Source organism: Natator depressus, chromosome 4, assembly GCF_965152275.1.
Source record: "Natator depressus isolate rNatDep1 chromosome 4, rNatDep2.hap1, whole genome shotgun sequence".
NCBI lineage: Eukaryota > Metazoa > Chordata > Testudines > Cheloniidae > Natator > Natator depressus.
This window is the reverse complement of record NC_134237.1, coordinates 3,169,928-3,191,634: the sequence shown is the minus strand read 5'-3', so window position 1 is coordinate 3,191,634 and position 21,707 is coordinate 3,169,928. Positions and strand designations below refer to the sequence as shown.

Below are 21,707 nucleotides of genomic sequence, written 5' to 3'. Positions count from 1 at the left end.
TTTTCTCTCTCTCTCTCTCTCTCTCTCTCTTTTTTTTTTTTTTTTTTAAGTGCTGCCTTAATGGCTAGCATATGTATCCCCAGTTGTACTTGAAGTTTAAAGTTTCTTTTTATTTTTAAAATGTGCCAGTGAACATAACCAATGCTCACTTTGGGCAATAATTATTAATGCAATCCATAAAAATCCAGCACAGCTTCTCATTTCTTATTCTACATAAGTAAACAGATGTGAAGAAGCGAATATGCCTCTTTAAGGTCTATCCAACCAAAAGTAGAACAGAATGTGGACCTAGATAACCAAAAGACAACAATGAATGTGTCCATTACATCATTCAGGTGTAATTGCGGCAAAGTGGTGATAGGTCACATCACTTCCCTGGCTAACAATAGGATTATCGTGGGAAGCTCAAATGCCTGGCATCAAGGAGCTCACAAAACTTGACAGGTCAAGAGAGAAGACATCCAAATCCTATTACATTTAATCTACATACAAATATGATTCAGTGCAGTCAGCAAGAGCTAACTTTAAAGCAAGAGGAGGAAAAAGATTGGTTGGGAAAGTGTGTCATGTTTTTAATTTTGGCCCTAGTTATTCACTGGAGTGGTTACTTTTGCATCTTCTTGCTGTGGCAGTTGTAACTTTTGTAAGTGACTTTTTTTAAAAAAAAAAAAAACAAAATAGGTTGAAAAAGAGCAACTTTAGCGGATTGGGCCAAAAGAAATCTGATGAGGTTCAACAAGGACAAGTGCAGAGTTCTGCACTTAGGACGGAAGAATCCCATGCACCGCTACAGACTAGGGACCAAGTGGCTAGGCAGCAGTTCTGCAGAAAAGGACCTAAGGGTTACAGTGGACGAGAAGCTGGATATGAGTCAACAGTGTGCCCTTGTTGCCAAGAAGGCCAATGGCATTTTGGGATGTATATGTAGGGGCATTGCCAGCAGATCGAGGGACGTGATCGTTCCCCTCTATTCGACATTGGTGAGGCCTCATCTGGAGTAGTGTCCAGTTTTGGGCCCCACACTACAAGAAGGATCTGGAAAAATTGGAAAGAGTCCAGCGGAGGGCAACAAAAATGATTAGGGGACTGGAACACATGACTTATGAGGAGAGGCTGAGGGAACTGGGATTGTTTAGTCTACGGAAGAGAGGAATGAGGGGGGATTTGATAGCTGCTTTCAACTACCTGAAAGGGGGTTCCAAAGAGGATGGATCTAGACTGTTCTCAGTGATAGCAGATGACAGAACGAGGCGTAATGGTCTCAAGTTGCAGTGGGGGAGGTTTAGGTTGGATATTAGGAAAACCTTTTTCACTAGGAGGGTGGTGAAGCACTGGAATGGGTTACCTAGGGGGGTGGTGGAATCTCCTTCCTTAGAGGTTTTTAAGGTCAGGCTTGATTTAGTTGGGGATTGGTCCTGCTTTGAGCAGGGGATGGGACTAGATGACCTCCCGAGGTCCCTTCCAACCCTGATATTCTGTGATTCTAACTGTACATTTTAACATACTAGTAACAATACGCAGTAATCAGCTGTTGGTAGTATTTTAAAATGTATGTCTAAGTTAAAATTTGTCCAGAGTCTTAGAAAAGGCATGTTATGTCCTTTAGACATCTGAATAAAAACTGGGAAAGATTTAAATCTTCAAATGAGTAAAACCAACCATATGATTTACATGAGCAATTTTTCTACAGTTCAAAGTTCAGGAAAACCATACCTGAAAAAACCTCTATCGACAGCAGAACGGTTCATGATGACAGAGTCTTCCTGATTATAACCGGTGTATGACGCAATGGCCACAATTGAGTTGATACCTGTAATGCAATAGAAGCAAATGTTTAAAGGACCTACAGCTCATATAAGCAAGGTTTCTTCATTCAAAATGAACTGTATTCCATATATTTACACTGCCTGGACATTAAAGCAAATCTCCACCACACACACACACACACACGAGAGGCCATGTAGTATTGAATAAATACAAAATTGGAGTATGCTGTAGATTAGAACTCTCAATACAACAGTGACCCCTTCTGGAGATCTAACAAATGCTGATGAAAAATATACTATTTCCAACAATGTAATCTGTTGGGGGAGGGAGGAATTATTTTTATCATACTGTATGCATGTTGTGGCCTCAGCAGCTATGCGGAGAGTATCTCCTTATAGCTGGTGATGCCCAGATTACAAGGCACAATAATGTGAATGACCAGAAGTTACTACTAAGCACAATCCTAGTTACCTTTCACCATAATGAATGGTCTTTAAATACTGGTATTTGTGTACATTTTATTCAATACGTTTTAGGTTTGCTTATTAACCCACAACATACCTGCTGGCAACTCTCTAAATCGCAAGTACTCCATAGAGCGTGTAGTCACAAGGGGTTTTTGAGGGTAATACAACACATGGGCTAGTGTATCCATACGAACGTGAAAGTTTGTAATATAAACTCCCATAGCCTGTTTACCCATAGCAGACTGGTATGTGTTCCTAGGAGACTATGAAGGCAAAAAAAGAAGCAGTGTCAACAGAACATCTATTGAACTCTTCATGCATATACATGTCTACATATGTTAAAACATGCTTTTTTAATTTTCCTTTTGTAATATATTCTTATCAACTTTAAAAGCAAGAGGCCTAAATAAAGTAAAGTAAAGTAAAGTGGGGCTACCGACCTGGTTGTGATCAGGGAAAGGAATAATAGATGCACATACTCCTAGGATCATGGACGGGTGAATCTCACAATGTGTGTAAGTTGAACAGTATGCCACTCCTTTCTCCTGCAAGTCATCTGGAGTCATTGCCAGCATCACAGTCTCCTCTTCTAGCGTATCGATGTATTCTACTACACCGCTGGCCACGAGATCCTGCCAACTAAATAATCAAACTGTCTCAATGCCTTACTATTCAAAGTAACATTTAATACAGGTTTCATTAGCTATGTCAAAAAGCAAGACTTATCTTGTTTGTAATTAGGGAATACGCCACTGCCTTGATTTGACACAATTATGTTCTATTGTGATTATAAGCAACGCTTTGTAGAACACACAAAGTAGTCAAGTAACAATTTTTTAAATACAAAGGTGGCTTGCAGATTCAGCTGACTTCAGACAAACCCTGAGAAGCATACATCACATTTGGAAGAAAGAGCAAGACATTTTTCATGTTCTGGGGAGATTTCTTACCTGTAGTTGTTGTACTCTCGTTCTTTTAGTTGGTCAATATGCCTCTTCTTCAACAGCAGCTTTTGTTTTTCCACAATTAAAAGTGGCCTGCAGATTCTGCCAGCATCAGTATAGATGCGGATTTCTCGCTCCCTAATATCCCTGATCATGGAGACCTGCATATGCAAACAATGAGAATTAATGGGTACACACATTTGAGTTTTTGTATGAACCATGGAATGAGAGTCATGGTGTACACAGCAGGAGCTATAACAAAGTGAAGTTCCCCAAAGTGGGAGCCTTTAAGCTACTGTCTACAGTATGCTGCGAGTATTAGTGCTCCATTGAACAGGGTTCCGATTTGAAAAGGGCAGTTTTCAGCTAAAATTCTCTTTAAAAATGGTTTTAGGTAACTAAGCCTTTGAAGTATGATCAAAAAGAATTTCTGCTTGTACTCATACTTCCGAAAGGTGTGTTCTGCCTACTACATTCCATCCTTCGCAGCTAGAATTTGCACGGTCGTTCATTCAGAAAATGTACCTCTGACACAATTATGTCCATCTGACGACGTAATTTTCTTAGTGTGTTCATCAGCTGTTCTGGATCTTTGTGTATTCCTACCCAGCAGCCATTAACAAAGATCTTGGTTGCACTATGAAAAGAAAAGTCAGAGTTATTTGAAAAAGCGGTTTTGAATTAAAGAAAAAAAAGTTTAAAATTATTCAGAGACAAACTCATTTATACATACTCTGCAATGGCTGCTGGAGATATTTCTTCCAGATTTTCCATACTCCATTCTTCTAAAAATTCCAGAATCGGAGATGGCTGAGACCCCACAGAAATGTAAGCCATCAAGGCTAAGTTCTTCACAAGTCCTACTGCATGGCCCTAACAAACAGATTTAGTTTTGTTGTAAAAAACAACAAGTCAATATGTCTTTGAAAAGGCTAGACAAATAGTTTCCAAGAAAAAACATACACAGAATTGATAGTGGATTCAGACACACAATTACTTTATTAGTTAAAAAACATCTTATGCCTTCACTGCAAATTTAACTTCAAATCTGAAATATTTGAAATTAAATACTGAAAATAAAATGCAATTGTACATTGACATATTGCAACAAATCTGCAGTGTTAGATTACCATAATACAAGCAAATATGCTTTTGGAATACATTAGTTTTAATGTAACTTGTGTTACCTCTGGAGTCTCAGCAGGACAGACCATTCCCCACAATGTATTGTGCAGCTGTCTGGGCTTTGCTAGTTTACCATCTCTACCAATTGGAGAATTCAAGCGTCTCAAGTGGGAAAGTGTGGATGCAAAGGTCAGGCGGTTTAACACCTAGATGTAATTGTAAGTTTTTAAAATTAGACACCCAAGCTGTGTTCTTCATTTCAAACCAAAATCATTTGCAATTTGTTAGTCTTACTTATTTCAAAATGCCTACTAGAAGGAAGTCAGTTACCACCTAAATTGACAACTATCTTTATGCCTTTCAACAAAGTAACGATAAACAGAAATCAGTTCACCTCATCTCATCTTAGACTAGTGTGAGGTCTTGCCCAGGTCACCCAAAACAACTGTGAGCCACTGTATTACCACTCTGCCTCAGCAAGAGTTAGCTTTGCTGCTGCTAAGCTCTGTGTCACTACCCTGACACATCAGCTTGTCTGCCTTACCGGCAAACTCTTCACGACTCTGCCAGTCCAACCCTTCCCTTGCAGGTAACAGTGAACCCAAGTTCCCAAGAGATGTATTTCTGCAGTGTCCAGTCCCTCTCACTGAACACTCACAGAAGTTAAGTTTGCTGCCTCCAAAAGAGGCAGAGCACACAACAGCCTGTTAGATTAGCTGAAGACTCACACTTCCACTTTAAATCAGAGATGGTTCTGTAATAAAACAAGAATGAGTTTATTAACAACCCACATAGACTTACCTGAAATCACTTAAGGGTGAAAGAGATATGAAAGGTTACAAACAAAACAAAAACAAAAAACACACATTCTACTGACTAAAACTTAACTCTGGCAAGTTACAATTTTTGTGTGAGCAGGTTTTTCCACCTACAGTCAGTTCCCAGAGACTTCAACTTCTTTGACTGAAGGATTCAATTCTCCCAGAGTTTGAGCGCTCTGGCAACTTTTGCCCCTAAGATGATGAATCCCAATTAATTAATCCCTGTTTCTTCTTGTATTTCCCTAAACCCATTGTCTGTTTAGCCAGAAAGGCTTTCTGGGGATAGAGCCTCCATCCCTTGTCATAATCATTAAGTGGCATCTCCCCCACTTGCTAGTTTAAGGGCTTCATTTACCTGATATGTAAATGTACTCTCCCGGGTTTCTGGCCTCACCTTCCTCAATTTACATTGGAGACACAGTCAAGCAGGCGAAACAACATCCCTTTGTCTAGGACAGGCTGGGCTTATGCTCTGCTTGCCAAAACACGTTTTAAGAACATATTTCCAGCACACATCTATAATTCTTTGCACACTTCCTGTACACACATCACACAATATTAACGACCAGTGTGTGACCAGTTTGGATAAGATACCTTACATGACACCTTTCAGATACAGATTATGACGACAACAGTGTGTTGGGGCAAGGAGTGCATCAGGTGTTCTGCGTTAAGGTATGGTACACCCTTTGCCAGTTGGCACTGAAGGGCTCCCAGAATCACAGTTAGGATTCCACTTAAGATATTACTATACTGGCAGAACTTTTAACTGTGTGCATGTGGGCGTTCAGCAACTTCTATAGTAGAGCTGACCCTGAAAGAACTCTGTTCACCTTTAATATATACCAGTAATGCTCTGTAGTGACCACTCAGCCAATGTAAAAACTCTAATGTGACAATCTTAAAGAGAGAGTTTTTAATACAAGCATTCTGGATAGGTGTACAGAAGCTTTTACAAGACAAAACCTATGCTTTGTCTAAGACTTATTTAGCTAGGTTACCTGAGATACTCCTGCTCTGGCCTGATGAGCTTTCTTCTGATCACCCCAGTTTCCAGTAGCCAATGAGTACTTCAAACCATCTGATATAATCCTTGTTTTAATTGCCAGTTCCAAGTTAAAATCTTTCCCTCTGTCAATAAATTTTTGTGCGTATATTCTCACTTCTTTGAGCAAATTCTTAAACATTCTGTTAAAGAAAGCAGAAAATGTAATTGTTAGAAGCCAGGAAGGATAATTGTAGTAACATTCTGTAACAGGTCAATTTAATCAAACAGATTTATGGAGAGTTTTTGAAAACAGGACACAGAAAATAGAGGTGAAATGCTTCACAGCAGTCAAAACAGAATTACATTTTTATATGGATAAGGATTCCATCCACAGTTACATTAGGCAGCATAAATATAAAGGCATATGAACTCCTCATGCTACAGGGCATAAACCAGCAACTAATCACCTGGAGTTCAGAGAAGTTTCTTCCTATGGACAGAAAGAAAATGAGTACTTGTGGCACCTTAGAGACTAACAAATTTATTTGAGGATAGGAGTCTCTACTCTTTTTGCAGATACAGACTAACACAGCTGCTACTCTGATTCCTATGGACAGGTTATTCCATAATTGTACATCCTGTACCTTCCCCTGAAGAATCCGAGACTGGCCATGGTCTGAGAGGATATCAGAATTGAAACAATGGTCTAGTATGACAGTTTTACATTCCCAACAACTATTACATGAAATCAGACACTTTTTAACACTGGAATACCATTTAATACCTACAATTTTGTTTATCATGCTTACCCTCTGAACAAGAATGCAAGCAATGGCCCTGCCAGATCAAGTCTTTTGTTGCCATAATGATCTCTGTCATCGAGTTCTCTTCTGCCCAGAGCTGCCAGTAGTAATCTATGAACCATATATCTAATAAAATAAAAAGAGACACCTTACTTTGTATTTTAATTAGAACCAGACAATCACCACCAAGACCAGACAACTATTTACAGGACATATCCACTAGGGGTGCTGATGAACTGTCAGTCCTAAATCAAATGAAATTATTGCATTTCTAAACACAGACCTCTTTACCAGGTTAATAAGCACAAGTCCCAAAAACCCACTGCTTCTTTAAGTCAATGCAGACCGGAAAGGAGAATTATTTTTTTAAACAATCTACCCCACTTTTGGACTGGACCTTCACCTGGCCAATCAGTGTGCTTTTCCTCTGTCTTGTATTGTCTAATTTAGGCCCCAGTTAAGTCAGTGGGGCTCTGCATGAGCATGGGGGCCACCAACTGGCGGAACTGGGGCCTTGGGCTCCTGATGCAGGGACTGACTGCCTGTATACCATTAGGCACTGAGCAAGGTGATACCACCCAAATAATTTTAGATAACCAAGAATACACTACACGGCCTTACAGTCAGTCAGCCTGCACCACAACTACACTGTCAACTCAAGCAATATATTAACAATACAGTAGAACCTCAGAGTTATGAATACTAGAGTTAAGAACTGACCGGTCAACCACACACACCTCATTTAGACCCAGAAGTATGCAATCCGGCAGCAACAGAGATTTTAAAAAAGCAAGTACAGTAGAGTATTGCGTTAAATGTAAACTTCTAAAAAAATAAAGGGAAAAAGTTTAAAGGAAGATTTGACATAGTAAGGAAACTTTTTGTGCTTGTTTCATTTAAATTAAGATGGTTAAAAGCAGCATTTTTCTTCTACATGGTAAAGTTTCAGGGCTGTATTAAGTCACTGTTCAGTTGTAAACTTTTGGAAGAACAGCCATAACATTTTGTTCAGAGTTACGAACAACCTCCGTTCCTGAGATGTTCGTAACTATGAGGTTCTACTGTAGTGTCTTTATTTAGGTCCCTAACACCACATTCAACTTAAATCCACTCTCTCATTATTTCTGCCATTTCAATGCTGCAAGGATTGGGTTGCAAACACTACAGGGGAAAGTAACTATTAGTACTATTTTGAAAATTGTGGAAACATTTCTACCAGTCTTACATTTCATCAATATCTAAAACTAAATTTTGAATCAATTCTGAGTTGACAGTTTCCCTTTCAGATGTATGACACAGCATTTAAGACAAAAAACAGTCATACCCCAGAAAATAGGCCTTTTTGGTTTCACAGAAGTCACTGACACCAACATGTGGAAGCATTTCCTTCTGTAAGACTTCTTTTGCATACTTAATTCTTTTCTCTTTGGTAACACCAGGCTTTGCACCTCTTGACCCGATGAAGTTTAATGCAACATTCTGTTCCTGGATGACAAATGCTTCATCTAAGGAAGGTTTGACCTAATGCACAAAAGGAAGCAAAAATCATTGCATCAGAGAAGGGGTGGGGGGGGGGGGATCCTGAATCATCCATAGATGATTCAGGATTTCAGTTATGTAGCTGTTTATAAAAAATATTTTCAGGAAGTTCTAGTTAACTACATTTTAAATAAAAATTCCAAAAAGTTATTTTTTTCCCAAATATAATTCTCCATTATACTGCAACAGATTTTTTTTTTTTTTTTTTTTTTTTAAGGGGCAGCAGGGAACGTCCGATATTCTAGAATAAGACATTAATACAGAAGTGGCAGTGCATGCAGAATTATTTTCTGAAGTTACAATTAAGCATGTTTCATTTAAAAGTAAAATTTAGTAGGTGATGACAGTTTAAATAAAGCCTTCATGTGCTAGGGTATTAATACCAAATTAGCTAACATGATGACAGTCACCACAGACAATGCACCTCCAAGTAAGAAATACTTCTAAACCAGCAAATGATGACTGGATCTTTAAAAAGTAAAAATGCTCACAGGATTGTATCATTAAACATGATTTCAAGCTACTTCACAGCTGAGTAATGGGATTTTTTTTTTTAATATAAACAGTACATACAGATTAGCTTTTTGTAAAAGACAACTGTGGATCAGTGTGGCACAGTAGGAAGTGCACCAAAAGATAGTTGAGACAGACAGACGTGGGATTTTTTCCACTGATTTCAATGGGAGCTGGATCAGACCCTGTAACTGAATAGTAAACAGCGCTCTTCCATTCCCACACAAGCACTTCGGGTAAATGTACATTTACCATAATTGTTTTATTCAGAGAACTTTTATTACTTTAACCAATGCAAAAAAAAAAACCCTAACATTTAAGATTCAAGTGGTACATGAGTCTTAAAATTACAACTGGGATATGGACAGGATGCTCTGAATATAGTAGAAGTAGACAGACAGACTTTAGCTCACTTAACACCATAACCCATACCATTATTGAATATACATTACCATTTCCATCATCTCAGGATCTTCAAAGTCATAAATTATGTGCTCTAAAATGTCTCTGTCAGATACAAAACCTAATGCACGGAAAACAATAATGATGGGCACTTCTTGTTTGATATATGGTAGAGTTGCTACAATACGCTGACCAATAGCGCTCTTCTTTGCACCCTAGAGGGGGGACAGGGTAGATCAGTCTCAAATGCATTTGATTTCAAACAAACCAACTTTTTCTGGACTTCAAATGGCTTGAATAAAGTACTTATTCAAGAGAGATAAGTATGGTTTTTGAAACTGAAAAGAATTACCATGTACAAAACCATAAATATAAATAATTAGATTAGGTCTGTCCCATTTCTAATACATCTGTTTTTAAACTATTAATGCCACAGAGCAGCTACTGAATAACATTTTTCATCTTATTCAAGAGGTTACAATTATATACATTAGATTTGAAAATCTACTCACAAATACCTATTTAATAGACTATATATTTGATTACACTCTTCAAAGCATTACATCCAACACACAGTTTCTCAAGAAACTGAAACTTAAATACCGCAAGATACTACATAAAGAAAAAACTCCAAAAAGTCTTAGAAAATTTCAGCCCAAACATAAACCAAATACACCTCTACCCCAATATAACGCGACCCAATATAACATGGATTCGGATATAACGCGGTAAAGCAGCGCTCCAGAGGGGCGGGGCTGCATGTTTCAGTGGATCAAAGCAAGTTTGATATAATGTGGTTTCACCTATAATGCAGTAAGATTTTTTAGCGCCCAAGGACAGCGTTTTATCGGGGTAGAGGTGTATAAAATATCCACCATTATTAAATTATCAGTCATGCATACCTGCCCTCCTCTGGCCAGCATGCTAACCCATATAGTACTAGTTGGTCGAGAGGAATTCTCCAGGCAGGATCTACATTCTCCTGTGTAAGCATATTTCGAATCTTTCTTTGCAAACACATACACTGTGTTTGTAGCCATCTTCTCTTGAGCAATCAGAACCTATATTGGAAACAAAGCATTGTAAATAACCAGGTAAGAGTATGCTTACAGTAAGTAAATATAAACATGCAATGCCTGTAAGATGTTTAGTTTTCAAACTGACTTCAAACCCACTACTATTTTTTGTCAATCTGCCAATCTTGTTCTTACCCAGCTATTCAAATCTAGCTTGTACTGTACTATCCTTCTTGGCTGTACAATAGCATAATAGTACTTGTTAGGCTCTCCACATAACTATATGCACATTGTTATTTTGCTAAAGGCTGCTCGTTGTACTAGTGTTTTTCACCTTTAGAAGAACAGAGTTCTAAGAAAATACCGTGTAATAGTATTACTTAAGATCACACAGTTTTAGAACACATTTATTGCATTTTCTAGTAGTGATACATTTAGATACCGCTCCATAGAGGTTTTAGAATGCCTTAAGGGTTAGCATATTGTATCTGAAAAGCAACTGTAAAAATGGCATCAGAAGATTCTGCGTCTGTTGTGTCTTAATTTCCATGTCAAATGTGCTTAGTGCACAAATAAAGAAAATTTCAGCTGCCAGCCCTGAGAGTCAAATTAGGTTCTTTTTTCTCTCATCACACCAACAGAGATGCTGAGGGCCAAATTATGCCCTCACTGACAGCTGTGCAGTCACAGTACCTTCAACGCATTTACATAGGTGCACATTAAATGAACTTGGCAAACAATTTAATGAATGAGCTCATGATAGAACACAATTTACTTTACTACTTATGCTGGTTCTGCTGAATAAAAGTAGCAAATACTTATTTTGTCACTAAAACAACTACATACAACTCTGAATAACAAGGAAAAGGTTTGTTTTTATACTGCCACTTTTCAGAGTTAGATCGGCACTCCAGTGTTGGAACTGGAAACAAAACTATCAAAAAAATGTTTTAAGTAGTATTCCATAAAACAGAGTTTTCGGATTGGTAGAAAGAGGAACACATGTCATACAGAGCCATTTCAATGTGTAATTTTCAGCATTCGTTTTATTAAAAAAAAAAAAAAAGACCACACCACACAACATTTCTTCATGTGAAATCTAATTCTTTACCTTTTCTGATCCATTAATAATGAAATAGCCACCAGGGTCAAGAGGACATTCATTCAGTTCACAAAGATCACGATCAGTCAAGCCATTCAACAGGCAGTATGTTGAACGGAGCATGATAGGAATTTTTCCTATAAAGGTTTTCTGATGCTGTGTCTGTAACTGGTCCTCTCCTTCTTTAATAACTGTTTTAGTTATGTCCACATACAAGGGAGCAGAATATCTATGAAAAAGAAAATACGACATGACTATATTATAACATTAGAATCATAGATTAGGGTTGGAAGAGACTTCAGAAGGTCATCAGTCCAACCCCCTGCTCACAGCAGGACCAACCTCAACTAAATCATCCCAGCCAGGGCTTTGTCAAGCTGGGCCTCAAAAACCGATGGAGATTCTATCACCTCCCTAGGTAACCCATTCCAGTGCTTCACCACCCTCCAAGTGAAATAGTTTTTCCCCCCAATATCCAGCCTAGACCTCCCCCACTGCAATCTGAGACCATTGCTTCTTGTTCTGTCATCTGCCACCACCGAGAACAGCCTATCTCAGTGGTTCTCAAACTTTTGTACTGGTGACCCCTTTCACACAGCAAGCTTCTGAGTGTGACCCCCCCCGCCCATAAATTAAAAACACCTTTTAATATATTTAACACCATTATAAATGCTGGAGGCACAGCAGGGTTTGGGGTGGAGGCTGACAGCTCGCAACCCCTTCCCCCCCCAATTAATAATCTTGTGACCCCCTAAGGGGTCCCAACCCCCAGTCTGAGAACCCCAGCCTATCTCCATCCTTTTTGGAACCCCCCTTCAGGTAGCTGAAGACTGCTATCAAATCCCCCCTCACTCTTCTCTTCTGCAGACTAAATAACCCCAGTTCCCTCAGCCTCTCCGCATAAGTCATGTGCCCCAGCCCCCTAATCGTTTTCGTTGCCCTCCACTGTACTCTTTCCAATTTGTCCATATCCTTTCTGTAGCAGGGGGCCCAAAACGCGATACAATGCTCCAGATGTGGCCTCACCAGTGCTGAATAGAGGGGAATAATCACTTCCCTCGATCTGCTGGCAATGCTTCTACTGATACAGCCCAATATGCCGTTAGCCTTCTTGGCTACAAGGCCACACTGTTGACTCATATTCAGCTTCTTGTCCACTGTAACCCCGAGGTCCTTTTCTGCAGAACTGCCGCTTAGCCAGTCGGACTCCAGCCTGTAGCAGTTCATGGAATTCTTCCATCCTAAGTGCAGGACTCTGCACTTATCCTTGTTGAACCTCAGATTTCTTTTGGCCCAATCCTTCAATATGTCTAGGTCACTCTGGACCCTATCCCTCAACATATCTACCTCTCCCCCCATCTTAGTGTCATCCGCAAACTTGCTGAGTGTGCAATTAATCCCATCATCCAGATCATTAATAAAGATGAACAAAACTGACCCCAGGACCGACCCCTGGGGTACTCAGCTTGATACAGACCGCCAACTAGACATCGAGCTGTTGATCACTACCCGTTGAGCCCAATGATCTAGCCAGCTTTCTATTCACCTTATAGTCCACTCATCCAATCCATACTTTTTAAACTTGCTGGCAAGAATACTGTGGGAGACCCTATCAAAAGCTTTGCTAAAGTCAAGATATATTACATCCACCGCTTTCCCCATATCCACAGAGCCAGTTATCTCATCATTGAAAGCAATCAGGTTGGTCAGGCATGATTTGCCCTTGGTGAATCCAAGTTGACTGTTCCTGATCACCTTCCTCTCCTCCAAGTGCCTCAAAAGAGATTCCTTGGGGACCTGCTCCATGATTTTTCCAGGGACGGAGGTGAGGTGGACAGGTCTGTAGTTCCCCAGATTCTCCGTCTTCCCTTTCGCCAAGATGGGCACTATAGTTGCCTTTTTCCAATCATCCGGGACCTCCCCAGATCACCACGAGTTTTCAAAGATAATGGCCAATGGCTCTGCAATCACATCAGCCAACTCCCTCAGCACCCTCGGATGCATTAGATCCGCCCCTATGGACTTGTGCATGTCCAGCTTTTCTAAATAGTCCTTAACCTGTTCTTTCACCACTAAGGGCTGCTCACCTCCTCCCATACTGTGCTGTCTAGTGCAGCAGTCTCAGAGCTGACCTTGTCTGTGAAGACCGAGGCAAAAGAAAGCAATGAGTACTTCAACTTTTTCCACATCATTTGTCACTAAGTTGTCTCCCTCATTCAGTAACAGGCCCACACTTTCCCTGACCTTCTTGTTGTTACTAACATACCTGAAGAAACCCTTCTTATTACCTTTCACATCCCTTGCTAGCTGCAACTCCAATTGTGCTTTGGCCTTCCTAATTACACCCCTGCATGCTTGAGCAGTATTTTTATACTCCTCCCGAGTCATCTGTCCAAGTTTCCACTTCTTGTAAGCTTCCTTTTTGAGTTTAAGCTCACCGAAGATTTTGCTGGTAAGCCAAGCTGGTCGCCTGCCATATTTGCTATTTTTTTGCACATTGGGATGGTTTGTTCCTGGTGCCCTCAATAAGGCTTCTTTAAAATACAGCCAGCTCTCCTGGACTCCTTTCCTCCTCTTATTAGTCTCCGAGGGGATCCTACCCATCAGTTCCCTGAGGGAATCGAAGTCTACTTTTCTGAAGTCCAGGGTCCATATTCTGCTGTTCTCCTTTCTTTCTTTTGCCAGGATCCTGAACTCAACCATCTTATGGTCACTGCCTCCCAGGCTGCCACCCACTTCTATTTCCCCAACCAATTCTTCCTGGTTTGTGAGCAGCAGGTTAAGAACCCGAGTTGGTTCCTCCAGCACTTGCACCAGTAAGTTGTCCCCAATACTCTCCAAAAACTTCCTGGATTGTGTATGCACCGCTGTATTGCTCTCCCAGCAGATATCAGGGTGATTGAAGTCCCCCATGAGAACTAGGGCCTGTGATCTAGAAACTTTTGTTAGTTCTCTGAAAAAAGCCTCATCTACCTCATCCCCCTGGTCCGGTGGTCTATAGCAGACACCCACCACGACATCACTCTTGTTGCTCTCACCTCTAAACTTAATCCGAAGACTCTCAACAGGCTTTTCTCCAGTTTCATACTGGAGCTCTGAGCAGTCATACTGCTTTCTTACATACAGTTAACTCCTCCACCTTTTTGCCCGCACTTGTCCATCCTAAACAGTTTATACCCATCCACGACAATACCATGACAATATGAAGACAATGCATTCTGAACTAGAGAAAGCATAAAATAAAGAACTGATAAAGTTATTCCGAGAAATTGTTGGTACTGTTAAATTATACTACTTAGTAATAACGTGTCAGTGATCTTTTGTACTTAATACTCAAGTAGTTTTAAATATAGGGAAGTAATTCTTCATTTTACAGGGCATAATTAAAATTAGAGAAAATCCTATTAATTTAGATTGCAAATGTGTTCCTTCATGGTATCCAACAGCTGCTAAGGAGCTTTTTCTTACGTAAGATTTCTCAGTCTGGCTTCATTGGGCATCATGGGTGAAGGTGCACCATCTCTTTCCCAATGCGTAGGCTTGGAGAGATAGATTTGTTCAAACTTCAACAGATATCGTGGCTGAAAATAATCCAAAATAACTAATTTTAATAATCAGAATGGCAAATCACAATATGCATGAGAGAATTTAGAGCTTGTTTAATACATATACAATGCCACACACAGAGATCCCAATTCACAGATTAGAGAGGTAATCCCTTTCTATAGGTCTGTAGACAAACTGCTCTTACAACACTTCACTGGATGCCTCATTAACACAGATGTAGGATAAACTCAAGAGAATTCAGAGAAAAACATCAAACAATTAAGATCTGGAAAGGTTGATCCTCATGGAAAAGTCCTAAATATGAACAGATTCTCTTAGCCATGACTAAAGATATTGGGCAGGAGGGGATGCAAAAAAAAAAAAAAAGAGAGAGAGAGAAACACAAGACAATCTCCAAGTAGTTTGAAGATTTCATAACACTAAAGAGGGAGAATAGTTATTTAGCATGCTACAAAGGGTTATTCACTAGCAAGAGTGTGATAAAATTAAGGAAAGTTTTAGGAAGATTACCGGGAAAAGTTTTCTGACAACAAAATCTATTAATGACAGGTGCAGTGATAGAAGCAGAATTGTTTATTTACAAACCAGACAAATCAGGAGAAAAAATATTGCAGGGGGCAATGCGGCACTGGCTTGGGTTGAGAATGGTGGTGGGAGAAGCAGATTAAAATCCCTAACAGGTCTTGCCCTTCTCACATACTTCTCTATGGATTTGCACACATTTGCTGAGCTAGATGTTTTATTGTCTAGTAAGATCAGATCACATTACAAAATTATTTTGCCTTCAAGATATAATAAGACCATTAATATTTACTGGGTCAGCAAGAAAATACGTAAATATGAATTTATAATGGTATTAAAAATCTACTAAGATACAAGAACTTCAAACTTGAAATCACAGCATTTCTTTATTTTAAAATATATCCTGTAAGAGACATTAAATATTTACACTGCTTTGTTACTCCCAAAAAAGTCTAAAATCAGAAGCACACAAAAAAAAAAGAGTCCTGGAATTGCCCCACGGCACAAAGCCGGGACTATTTTATTTACATATATTTAACTATTGTGCATATAATTGTAGCATCTCAAAGCACTACACACTACCAAGCGGTAGATGAGAATTTGACTCCCCATGACTTCTTGCAGGTGGTGGAAAGGGAAGACTAGGAGTTATGTGAAGATGACACAAAATTGCAGACAAAAGCCTTGTGTCAGTGCAGCAGCATCTTTTTCTGGATTATCTGGTGATCCCCACATTGCATAAGCTCTGGTGGGAGCAATTCTATCCATCCATCCAGCAGTAAGGCATAAAAAGACCTCCTGGCAAGAGAACAGGGGAAAAATGGAGAGAGAAAAAAACCTGGACTTCAGCAAGGTGCACATTCTCCTTTTGGCCACTTCTTATGCCCCAAGTATCAGTTTCCTTACTCAGCTGGCCAGGGCACCATAAGATATAGATGCACACTGAACTGATCTGGTAATGGAGATGGATAGTATAAAAAGAAGAAAACCTAATTATAGCTGCTTCAAGAGCTGTATTTCAGATCATATGCGGTTCAAGTTTTCCCACTGTGATTGTCTGTTTCATGAATGACTTCTGACAGTTTCTAAATCTGTTAAATGTAATATAGTCAACAGTGGAATTCAAGTAATTCTCTTTTAATATACTTATTGTTTGCATTGGTTTACTATAGCCTAACATTAACAATTTTATTTATGACTGAAAGGGCACTTTCATTCCAATCCCTATTATGGATAGCTTACATTTTTTTCAGCAAGTTGCACCTTATGATGAAATACTTCATACTTGGCTCAGAAGATTTGCTTTAGTTTTAGTATTTGTACTACCACAGCACCTAGGAACCCCAGACATGGAGCAGGACCGCATTGTACTAGGCACTGTACAAACACAGAACTAAAGGAGGGTCGCCCCACCCCAATGGGCTTACAATCTAACTAGAAATCTATTTAGTTATTTCTCTGCAGTTATTACTCTGTGTGAGGATAAGTTATCTTTTGGTTACTAAAACTTGTATCAAGATCTTCATTTTTCTCCAGCCAGCTTTTCTTTAAACTTGATATGAATGGGGTCCAGAAGTATAACATTCACTTGGCCTAGATTGAAAGCAATGTTTTGAAATTAAGTTCCAGAAGTTTGAGAATGGCATTCTGATTACATGTAGCACATCATGCTTCTGGAGTTAAGGAATACAATTTGATAACATGTGCCAATTGAGAACAATAGGAGCTGAGCCCTTCTGAATATCTGGCCCCAGCTGTGGGTGCTGAAAATTTTTGAAAATCTAGCATGAAATGAATAAAAGGCTAAAAAAATTGATATTTCTCACCCTTGATAAAGTTTATTATGGACATACCATTTTTGCCAAAAATGTTACAAGTTTCAACTGCTTTAATGACCCAGTCGTTTCCCCATTAGTAACATTTCTTTTTAGCTATATCATACACTAATTGACTGGATCTGCTGCTGCAATAACAACTCCCAGCACAATTTTCACATCTGTACGATTAAAAGAATCAAACGCTGCAAAGGTCCCTCTTACCGGTTCTTCAACTTCCCCTGTGGCATGCTGAGCTTCAGCTTGTAGATCGATAGGTGGTGCATCTTCTACAATTCTCTGCACAGACATCTGAATGAACTCATCAAAAGAATCCAGCTGTTGTCGGACCAACCCCTTCTCATCAAAATAGGAGCTTAGAAAAAATAAGGCATATTTAATTAATCAACAAAAATTCTCAGTTTACATATCCATAAACTATGTTAATTATCAGGTAATGTTTAAAAATTCAAGATAAACATACTGTAATTAATCAAAGGATATTATTGCTACATGAAACAAATCTCCGCTTGTATTTCAACATTGTGCTGTGAGAAGAAAACAATTGTTCCAAAGAAACTTTCAAAAAACAGACAGAAATATTTATGCCCAGATCCTGCAACTTTGTTCCCTATTGACCCACTTGCAAGAAGCTGTGGGATCAGGGCCTTAACTTACTTACCAATTCACTATGTTAGCATTATTCTTAGCAGTAATCTTATAAATGTAGCTCTACACCCACAAGCAATAATGGAAAATATTGTGTTAATGCTGAATTTGCTATGAAAACGCTTTCAGACTGTCTAGGAAGGCAATGACTTACAAAACCATTGACCTTTGGCCATTTATACACAGGCCCAGTGGTCTCAAATCTTATGTTCTCTCTTTGTAACCGTTCTTTCATTCGTAAAGAGAAAGCATTTATGATTCTGGACATGAAATCTTGGAATTTCCATCACAATAAGTTAGGATATAATATTTATTAGTATTAGATGTTTTAGCTAAGCGTACACTTGCCTGATTACTTCACTATTCTTAACATTTCTTAGAAAGTTTGATAGTTACCTAATAACTATCCAGCATGCTTCTTGCCATAAATCTGGAGTGATTTCATCATCATCTTCATCATATTGCATATCTACCAAGAAAACAGAACACTCAAATCAGTCTTTCTATTCATTCATGTTTTCTTTGGCTGTATATAGCTTCTAAATACCCGATGGCTGCACACAAATACATTATTTTTCTAAAAAAAATGAGGAGTACTTGTGGCACCTTAGAAACTAACAAATTTATTTGGGCATATGCTTTCGTGAGCTAAAACCCACTTCATCGGATGCATGCAATGGAATCTAGTGAGCTTAATAAAACCTGTAAGAGGGATAACAGGAAAGCTACGAACACAGCCTACTGTCATACTTTGACTGCGAGCTCTTTGGGGCAGAGACCATCTTTCATTCTGTATTTGCTCAGCGCTTAACACAGTGGAGTCCTGGTCCATGTCTGGGGCTCATAGACACTACAGTAATAAAAATATTGTAATTTATTTATATCTGGAACACAAAAGTTTTATTACTCCACTGGCCCTTGAGAAAAAGTAGGCAATCTATGAAGGCTTATTATAAACAAGAACTTTTATGGGAACAATAGGATTCAGTCTACTTTGTTTCCTAAGGTTAAGCATCTGTTCCTAAACACTTTACCATCGCTCAGCAAAATATGCATGATAGCACTCAAAACTTGTGCTTTCCTAGAGTAGCAATTAATAAATCAGTCTGAATTCAATGCAAAGCTCATTAAAGTCAAAAGAAAGATTTTTATTGACATCAGTAGGCTTTGGATGAGGCCCTTTATGCCTTTGGTAAAGATCAATTAACTTTCAATTGTATCTTAACAGATGTTTCAGCTTTCTGTTTATTTAGGAACCACAGACAAGCTATTCCAATATCTAAGCATCTTTCAAAGTTTTTGTTACTCTAAAACACATTTTTCACTTGTAGCATCAAGAACATTGGACACTCATGCAAGTTTTTCCCTCATACTTTTTAATTACCATAAAATACTAAAATACCCTATAAACATACGGTCAAAGGTTGAAACTTTCAAAAAACAGGAGCCTAATACTTACCTCCATTTTTCAAAGCACCAGTTTCCCCATCAGCTACTTTTGATTCCAGTGGGAGCCACTGTGTGCTCAGCACTTTTGAAAATCAGGTCACTTGTTAAAATGCCTAAGGTCGAGTCTACCTTAGATTCACAGATTCCTAGGCCAGAAGGGATCATTCTAATCACCTAGTCTGACCTCATGTAGTCATAGAGCTTCCCCCAAAATAATTCCAGGAGCAGAAAGAATCTTGAGTTAAAAACTGCCAGGGATTAAGAATCCACCCCAACTCTTGGTAAATTGTTCCAAGGGTTAATTACCTTTACTGTAAAACCATATGCTTTATTTCCAATCTGAATTTGTCTAGCCTCAACTTTCAGCCATTACATCATGTTAGACTTCTATTTGCAAGACTGAAGAACACATTTTCAAATATTTGTCCCCATGTAGGTATTTACAGACTACAATAATCAGCCCTTTGTTCAGCTAAACGGATTGAGCTCTTTGGCTCCATCACTATTAGGCTTGTTTTCCAAGCTTTTAAACATTCTCATGGCTCTTCTCTGAACCCTCTCCAGTTTAATAACATCCTTCTTGAATTGCGGGCACCAGAAGTGGACACAGAACAGCAGGAGTCATATATAAAAGTGCCAAATATAAAGGTCAAAACCTCTCTGCTCCAAATCCCCCCGTTTATGCGTCTCGGGACCGCATTCTCTCTCAGCCACTGCACGGCAGGGTCAGCGGATCAGTCAGCACATCCCGCAGCCTTTCCGGGCTCGCCGCGTCCCAGCTCAGAGCCCCCGGCCTGTGTTCCTGGCTATAAGCAGGGACACTTAGAAGGGACCTGGAGGTACAGCTGCGGCCCCTCCAGCGGCCCTCCCCGCCCCGCTCCCCGCCCCGCCGGGGTGAGGCGCAGGGACTCGACCACGCTCCCGGCGGCACGGCAAGGGTTTGCAGGCCCGGCGGCCCGGGACCCCAGGGGCCTGCGTCCCGTGCCCGGCCCGCAGGGGCAGCCCTCCGGCCCCGAGCTCCCGGCTGAGGTGACGGGACCCGCCGCCAGGGCATGGCTGTGGCGCGCTCACCCTCGTCCGCGTCGTACATCTTGGCGGCGCGAGGCGACCTCAGCGGCAGCTACCGGGACGGACCTGTCCCCGCGATGGATGGACGCGAAGGCGCACGCGCATGACACTAGACCGGACTGCGGTCGCGCACTATTTCGATCCCGCCTCCTTATCGCACTGCGGCTGCGTGCGGTGCAAGGTCTGACTACGGCTGCGAAAGCTATGGGCCGGCCTCACCCACTCCCGTTCGCACTGCGGCTGCGCGCGCACTTCGCGCTATAGTCCTCCTGAGCCGCCTCGTGACCAGTTCCTGGGGAGACTCGAGGAGCGCGCATGCGCGCGGCTCAGGCGAGAGTCACGAATGAAGTGCGGAATGCGCGTGCGCCTTGGCATCGTGTCGCGCGGTGCCCATCTTTTTGAGGTGGGGTGGCACGTACCATTCTCCCAAAATAGGGACGCATAAAAGCGCTGTTCCCATCCCAGCCGCGGGTAGGATAGAGAGTAGAACGTGCCGCCCTCCTGGAGTAGACTGAAGCGTGACGGAGGTTCAGGGCTGTGCCCCGCTGTAGCAGTCGGCCACCGCCCCACCCCCTCGATTTTATGCGTCACACAGAGCCCCTGGAGGGGGCAGGCTGACCCTGCAAACACAAGGGGGGGGTGCTCCTCAGACAGGGATTTCCCTACACCCCCCCCCGTTTTGTGAACTACTTACATGCAGTGTTGCCAATTTAGTGATTGTTTGGAAATTTGAATGGAAATTGAAACATTAATACACACTTTAAAAGCATATACAGCATATGATAAAATACTTGTACCTGAAAAAGTATAATAGATTTGAAAAGTTTCAGAGTAACAGCCATGTTAGTCTGTATTCGCAAAAAGAAAAGGAGGACTTGTGGCACCTTACAGACTAACCAATTTATTTGAGCATGAGCTTTCGTGAGCTACAGCTCACTTCATCGGATGCATATTGTGGAAACTGCAGAAGACCAAGGAGAAGAAGGTCTTCTGCAGTTTCCACAGTATGCATCCGATGAAGTGAGCTGAAGATTTGAAAAGTATGACCATAGACTAGCTTCCTTATACAGCTGTTGTTTTTATGACCATGTCAGTGCCTTCATTTAAGTGATGTTGGCCAACCTAATAATT

The 21,707-nt window shown here is 40.4% G+C and overlaps 1 protein-coding gene across 2 annotated transcripts in view; it reads right to left on the bottom strand.

The window, feature by feature from the left end:
* The window catches only part of POLR2B (RNA polymerase II subunit B), a 32,683-nt gene extending 11,950 nt beyond the window's left edge, over window positions 1-20,733 (bottom strand). For both annotated transcript variants that reach the window (XR_012639210.1, XM_074950271.1), the window contains exons 1-17: window positions 20,580-20,733; window positions 18,456-18,528; window positions 17,616-17,766; window positions 14,956-15,068; window positions 11,497-11,716; window positions 10,272-10,430; window positions 9,420-9,584; window positions 8,240-8,436; window positions 6,922-7,041; window positions 6,126-6,312; window positions 4,366-4,509; window positions 3,912-4,051; window positions 3,704-3,815; window positions 3,185-3,339; window positions 2,675-2,873; window positions 2,329-2,497; window positions 1,714-1,810 (exon numbers count right to left, since the gene is read on the bottom strand). Coding sequence is in view for 1 of the 2 variants with exons in the window: in XM_074950271.1 (XP_074806372.1) it covers window positions 1,714-1,810; window positions 2,329-2,497; window positions 2,675-2,873; window positions 3,185-3,339; window positions 3,704-3,815; window positions 3,912-4,051; window positions 4,366-4,509; window positions 6,126-6,312; window positions 6,922-7,041; window positions 8,240-8,436; window positions 9,420-9,584; window positions 10,272-10,430; window positions 11,497-11,716; window positions 14,956-15,068; window positions 17,616-17,766; window positions 18,456-18,528; window positions 20,580-20,598 (2,420 nt within the window). In the remaining variant the exon portion in view is untranslated. The remainder of the gene's footprint in view (window positions 1-1,713; window positions 1,811-2,328; window positions 2,498-2,674; window positions 2,874-3,184; window positions 3,340-3,703; window positions 3,816-3,911; window positions 4,052-4,365; window positions 4,510-6,125; window positions 6,313-6,921; window positions 7,042-8,239; window positions 8,437-9,419; window positions 9,585-10,271; window positions 10,431-11,496; window positions 11,717-14,955; window positions 15,069-17,615; window positions 17,767-18,455; window positions 18,529-20,579) is intronic.
* Window positions 20,734-21,707: the final 974 nt, after the last annotated feature.